General features: G+C 34.9%; 1 protein-coding gene across 2 annotated transcripts; it reads right to left on the bottom strand.

Annotated features, from left to right (window-relative positions):
- Positions 1-3,311: 3,311 nt before the first annotated feature.
- On the bottom strand, positions 3,312-6,782 carry LOC112516880. Of its 2 annotated transcripts, XM_025124123.1 has the most exons (3): positions 6,612-6,771; positions 6,306-6,517; positions 3,312-3,792 (listed from the first exon to the last, which is right to left on the bottom strand). In XM_025124123.1, exons 1-3 carry the CDS (start codon positions 6,650-6,652, stop codon positions 3,383-3,385), a joined length of 663 nt encoding a protein of 220 aa, XP_024979891.1. In that variant the 5' UTR covers positions 6,653-6,771; the 3' UTR covers positions 3,312-3,382. The 2 variants fall into 2 exon arrangements, with proteins under 2 accessions (XP_024979891.1, XP_024979890.1); XM_025124122.1 differs by having other exon boundaries at positions 6,306-6,782.
- Between the last annotated feature and the right edge of the window lie 528 nt (positions 6,783-7,310).

The following is a 7,310-nucleotide window of genomic DNA, read 5'->3' as shown; positions in this document are numbered from 1 at the left end:
CGTCATGATGTTTTTGTAGATGGTGTGCTTGCATTCCCATTATCTTTTTTGATCCAATAGAAAAAGGTTATTTTTGATAGATAGAAATTTGGATGTGAAATTAAAAAACCTGATTGGGTTCACGTGAGATAAGACTGTTTTCGTGAGACACTGTTTTTCTACTTGAAACTTCACAACAAATATCAAATTGTGTTTGTGAACAATGTTCATGTGTTTACTTCTGAACACTGTTCATTTTTTTTTACGTAATTGGTAATTTGTATATATCTAGTTTTTGTTATGTGTATGTGGTTATCAGGTTCACATATGAGCATAATATTTTTTTTAAATGTTGAAATGAGATGGTTCATCTATGAACAAATATTTATTCATGTATAATTAATAAATGTAACTGATAATTAATTTACTTGGAATAATTAAGAAATGTAACCAACAATTAATTTGCATGAGATATTTACAATGACAAGACATGGAATAAAATAAGAAATGTAACCGGAAATTAATTTACATTAAAAGAAAGATCAAATAAAAAAAATTACATTTCTACCCTTCATTAAATAAATTTATCATGTGCATCAACTAAAAGTGTATCTTGTTTTCTATTGGTTTTGTAAAGTTAACCTCTATATCAACGTAAAATCATGACGGAAGTTAATGTTACACCTCCGTCTCGAGGACTCCTCATGCCCGATGAGATTTTCCCCACCGTCTCAATAGTAGAAGGATCACCTCTGATACCGTTTATAATGCTCCACAGTCCAAAGCAGTAGACTGATCCAACCTCGAAATTGACTTAAAACCATGTTGGAGAGTTATTGATTGCCCACAAGTTTAAACTTATAAGAAGTTTACAAATCTAACTTTCAATCCATATAAATCGGGTTCTTAAAATTAGGGGTGCAAACAATACGAGACAACTTGCGAGCTACTCAAGTTCGACTCGGTCTTGGTCAACACTCGACTTGAACTCAAGCTTGAGAAATAGTTATTGAGTTCGAGTCGAGCTGTGGTTTTTACTACTCGCGAGTTTTCGAGCTCGAGTCGAGTATGTTGATATTCGAGCTCGACTCGCATCATTTACGCCCTACTTACAATAAAAACTCTAAAACAATCACTTTTCTTTTGAGGTGACGAAGAATAAAAAGGAAAAGAGAGAACGAGGTGAGAGGGTGAAGAAGGACAACAGAGCTAGCTAAAAAAATATACAAAACACTTGAAAGATTCTCTTTTTGTCTGTTACGACACTAAAAACTTATCTGTTAACTCTCTATCGTCCCTAAAGATTACTGCTCACCCTCCACCCATCAACCCTTACTAAAATAATATAGTAAATGGACAAAAATACCCCTACTTAAACAAACAATTTCTCTTAAAAGCTCATTTTAAGCCCACATCATTCAAAATCTTCCTTCCTTTTGAAAAGCTAAAAGCCTACATCTAAAGATAAACATAAAGCAAATCAAGATGAATATATTTTGTTATTTTATTTTGCACTTTTTATGTTTAAAAATGAAGATAAATATTGGAATATAAAAGCGACAAAAAGAGGGACATTTTAGTCATTTTTTTATTTATAATAAATCCTTTTATTATTTGTACGAATATTTCTATTTTAACTGAAGACGGTGTTTCTTTAGACCGATACTTCAGTTGTATGACTCATCAAACATAAAATATAACTTCATGATCTTTCGCTCATACATAGGAATCGAGCATACGTTATCACATTTTTTTTTATGCCTTCTTATATTTTATTAGACATAACGTATAAAATACACAAATATTCCGGGTTCTTTGATTCACGAAATATCCGCATTACAGTTTTTTATATTTATGTAACCATTACATATACATACCATTATTTGAAATGATGCATGAACCAACACTTTATTTATTTTTTATTTTTCAAAGTATAACAGGTTAATACTGATCAAAGGTAGACCCACATTCTTCGTTTATGAGAAAAAATCTATGTAAACTTTTATCCTAAAAAATTTACAAGTTTGTTGGGTTAATACTAATCAAATATTCAATTAATGAACTATAATTATCTTCCATAAATATTCAAATCATGATAAATGAACTCTCATCATTTCCATCAATATCTCAATTTATTGGGTTGCATTAGTTGTACAAATGGACATGATTGCATTATATATAAAAAACACCCAACAAAACGATGCAATGACACCCTTTAGGAACATGTTTTTTCCCATTATGATAGAACCACAAAACGGTGGCCAATGACACTGTATGCTCCTATGTCGACCCTTTGTACCAACCATTAGAGGTGGCCATGTAGTACCGGACCAGCCTTTTCTCGGACCACTTTAACAAGAAATTGACTAACTGAGATTTTAAACTTCTACATTCCAGGACCATTTACAGTGGAAAACGATGTGGCCTGCAGATTCCATCTACTCGCACATTCAGCATTGCTGGTACATTGCCTTACCTCATAGTACATGAAACATGAGCCGACATAATCAAACAAACTCAGTAAATTCTAAACCCTAAACCCTAAATTGTATGGAGTAGGATTTTGGGGCGAGGGGAGGAAATGTACATAAACCTTTCCTCTACTCCAAACAGGAGCAGACCTATGAAGGCCCTAGCGGGTCTCGTGCACCCGCTCCACCGATTTTCGCAAGTAGAAATTTTTTGGATATGAAAGGTGTACACATTAAACTTTGCATGGTGTTCTGGGATGTTAGAAAATACAGGGGACATCAACCAAAAAAGTGACTGGAAATCAACTAACTTTTTAAAAAATCCCTCGGAACGATGGAATTCCCATAAAAGACATCCGGAAATTTTGTAGGCTTTTGATCCAACTTAAAGGTGTATTCAGTCGGCAAAAATCATGGGTCCGACGCTGGCCCAAACTGTATGCTTTCGGGGAAATTGACTAAAATAGCGGGTCTCCCCACTCTTATTCATTTTAGCCACATTTTCAAGTCAATTCCCACACTAACCATTCTTTATGCAAATGTTCTATGCATTTGCATAAACCACATTTTTAGAAAAGAAAAAATGGGCATTTGTGTAAAAAAAGTTACAAATTTGCGTTAAAAAATTATACATTTGCATAAAGAATGGCTAGTTCGGGATTTGACTTGAAAATATGGCTAAAAAGTGAAGTAGGGTGAAGAGATAAGAGATTAGCTGTTTTCAGTCAATTTCCCAATTGATTTCACAGTGTTTGCAGACCAAAATGGTTAAAAGTAAGAGACCATAAATTCCATCTAAGAACCTTGATTCAAGAAACTGCTGCATAGTTTCAGATGAATGATTAACAATGAACAAATCTTGGTTTAAGGGGTTCAATTTTTATGGAAAACTACTCTTTTTACAATGCAGTTGGTTCTTACACAAACAAATATCACAATCCCCACTGATCCCAACTAAAAAAGCCCGACTTTTTTCCACCGGAGTGGGACCATCTTTCGTTCATGTCGTGGAGTTGATCTTTAAGATCTTTATTATCCGCTAGCAATCCATCATATTCTACGAGTAACCCTTCTAATCGGCTTTTGAGAGCATCTGAATTGGCTTTTCTAGACTCCACCTCATTCTCCTTTCTATCACATTCCAATTCCAGTTTCTTTATCTCTGTCCTTAACCTAGATATTTTTTCCTTTACAGATTTGGCCTCATTTGCACTCTTTTTCTTACCCTCTTCGTAGGCCTGGTTTTGTTTCTGTGCAGCACTTAAGGTCTTTGTAAGTATGTTAACTTCTTTGGTGTATTGATGTAGGCCGTCTATAATCAGCAATAGGAAAAGCGAGAAGCCTGCATGAAGTTATGATTTCACCCATATCAGCCAAAAAGGTTCCTATAACGGTTCGGCAAAGATTTTCAAAATCAAGATTCCTTAACATGTTAAATATATAAAGATTTTCTAGCTCTGGGATTGATGTAAAACTAGACTAGATGCTACTACTACTACTACTACTACTACTACTACTACTACTACTACTACTACGACTACAGAAAGTCACAATCAATCATCTTAACAATTTGTCACACATTTGGCGCGACAACATACTAGGATAGGACGGGACTGAGTGGGACAAAAATAACAAAAATCGGGGAGATTGGCAAGATCGATAAATTACTAAACCATGTCAAATTAAAATCCTAAAACCTTTCACAATTCTTCCACCTACATGCTCACTCTTGCCTGTCTCGTCCATGTACCAAATGCACCCTTTCGAGATATAGGTACCCCTCAATTAGTTCATCTTAACTATGTTAAACTTATGAGCCCAGATGGCTAGACCTTGCAACTCATAAAATCCTTCTTTTACTCCAGCACTAGTAAACCCTGTGTCGCTAAGACGCTAACTAAACTCATTTGTATCTTAAACCTATAAAATGGAGAGGAATGAGTTTAAGAGTGAAAGTACTTTAATATATAGCTTTTGATGGAACTACTGTCAGCTACAAAGAATTGAAGATCTGGTTCCCCGTTCACAAGCAAAAGTGATAATTCAACATGAATCTAATTCTTATGTTGAAATCTACAAGACAAATAAGCACCCTCACATAGACAAATAAATGTTGGTCTTGCATGAAAAGAATACTCTCCATAAGGCATAAGCTAGTTGCACATTTTGACAAATGCAAGATGTTCGTTGCAACTTGGAACCTTTCTTGTAAGAGGAAAGTATTATTTCATAATATCTTATACATCTCCTATTACTTCATCCCCATGCCTTCAATGAAATACCTTTAGGCTTTAGTAATTTGACAAGTACCCATACCAATAGAAATATCATACAGCCTAGCACCATGATGCAGAATAAAAAAAGTTAACACAAACAGAGTTTATTTATAGAGCAATGCCCATTGCCAGGAGTTTATCTCGATGAAAAACATGATTATAAAGTGTCTACTGATAGGAGTTTACGGCAACTTCTTCCCTGTTTTCAGGCACACCATCAACATGGATAAATTGTTTCTTGATTTTGAAATGTTACTCCTTATGCAAAATTAACATATATCGATCTTCATCAAAACCAAAACGATGGAACAAAACTAAAAAAAAATGCTACAAAAACCAGTATTCTAAAATCTCCGCTAGGAGATGCTAACGTGATCCCCTAGGCATTAAGAGTCCCCACACCACGTCAATTAGTTAAGGCCGCTTAAAGGGCTGGTTAGGAGTCAAGTCCCCCTCCCCACCGCTTTTATTAACGACTAGTCATCTAAAAGAAAATAAATGAGAATATATCTCCTTTACTCAAGTTATGCTCATCAACCGACTTCTCTCAACTGTGGAGGGGATCTCTCGAATCTTTTACTAGTAAATTGTATACATGGAGCAATGAACCAGTCATCTAAAAACATAACTGTATCAACATAATATAACATCAAGTTTTTGTTCTCAAGTGTTCACGTAATCTAAAACTAATGTTATATAGATCTAAATCAACTGTTTATGTTTCTGCTTAGGCGCTAAAGCAATAGATGGTCACTCAAACGTCTAGCTCCACTTACACTTTTTAGAACACTTAATAAAACAAGATAGCTATTCGCAAAGAACAACCAACTTACCATGAAGGCGTGCAAGTTGAGACTGATGCTCAAGAAAAAAAGGGAAAGAATATCCAAAATAGATCTTCATCAACCAAATTGCCTAAAAATCCAAAAGACAGCAAGACTATCCACTGAGGTAGTGGATGACGGCTAGCTCCCAGTAAAATAATCTATACAACAACATAAAGGAAAATCTTGTCCTCTTACTCATCCCCACCTCAAATCCAGCGTAAACGATCCAATACTCATAAGAATTGAAGGATAGTTACTTCCATAACAACCCAGTGTAGAATGTTACTCCAACCCCTTGAGCATTTATTACACATATGAACTCTGAACTTATAATCTATGCTGCAGAAAGCAGGACTAACACATGGTGGCAAGGAATTCATGGGCTGAATAACAACATACCCTTCAATTATTTACCTCTTGGAATTCATCTTTCATCCCCAGTTATATAACTGATCTCCATCCTTTTGTAAGAGATTTATGGTTAATTGCAAGAATTCGTGTAAGGTATATAAAGTCCGAATCTAAAAATACATAGAAAACAGTCAACTGATTTTAGATATTGGAAGATATGATGGGCAGACAGTAGCTTGACCGATGCATTTAGGAACATAATTTCAAACTAAGGTATACTTGAAGCAAATTTGATGCAAATACTCAGCTCAAATCAATTGCATCGAATGATAAATCACTCTCACGAACAAGTGATTAAAGAAATTTATCGGAGATAAAACTATAAAGAAATGAAAAATTACCGATGAGAGAAGCTTCGAGCACAAGGTAGGCAAGAATGGCGCGATTGGGGGAATCGACGGCATCGCCGCAACGGCTATGGATTTGCACTACGGTGTAAAGAATGTACATCATGACTACGAACACGGTGGCGGTGACAGATTTTACAGCCAATTGAGCTCTCCCTTGTTTCAACCCATCTAATTCGACAAGTAAACGTTCTTGGAGTGGAGATCTGAACTGAAGTAACAGAATGATGATCAATTGGGCGTATAAAACCGTGAATAATAGGTAAATCATTGTATAACTTTGAGAAACTGTGCTAAAACCCTAAAGGCGATCCATCGGCTAGAAGAAGGTGCGCTTCCATGTGAATTTGAAAATTGATTGGGTTGGTCGCCGTCTGGCCTTCCCGATCAGCCACAGGTCTGAATTTGACCCACCGGCACGTTTGTTCAAGATTCCATTTTCAAAGCACCGGACCTCATCGTCTATGGGATCATTAGCCATCTTTACGATCTTACAAGAAATATCACGGGTGTTTGGGAATGACTGTTTGAATTCTGTAAAATTGTTTATCAATTTTTTATAAATTAAAATGGTTTAATTTCTTTAAAAAACCTCTTTATTATTGGTTTGACATCTATATAATTTGTTTATCCAAACATTTAAAAGTATTATCGGTGTCACATCAGAATAAAGTAATAAGTTATTTTTAGAAGCAATCCCAAACATACCATATATCGGGAAATTAATCCAAACAACCATTTTCAGATTAATTCATCTTTTAGTTATTTTTTTCTTCTTATTTTAAAAATATCACTGCCTTCGTAAGTAACAACTTCCTAACTTATAAAAAGGTCAAAGTTTAAAAACAAAAGTTTCTAAACCAAATCCGTAAGTGTAAGAACCATATCTGTAAATTAGTCATAACACTTCTGCAGGTGCTATCTAATTTACAGAAATAAATAACTGAATTCTCAAATATAGCATAGTTTACTATTTAGAAACTATACACTATAAAGTAT

This window comes from Cynara cardunculus (assembly GCF_001531365.2).
Source record: "Cynara cardunculus var. scolymus isolate 2C chromosome LG 8, CcrdV1, whole genome shotgun sequence".
NCBI classification, from domain to species: domain Eukaryota; kingdom Viridiplantae; phylum Streptophyta; class Magnoliopsida; order Asterales; family Asteraceae; genus Cynara; species Cynara cardunculus.
This window is presented reverse-complemented; position numbering and strand designations above follow the sequence as displayed.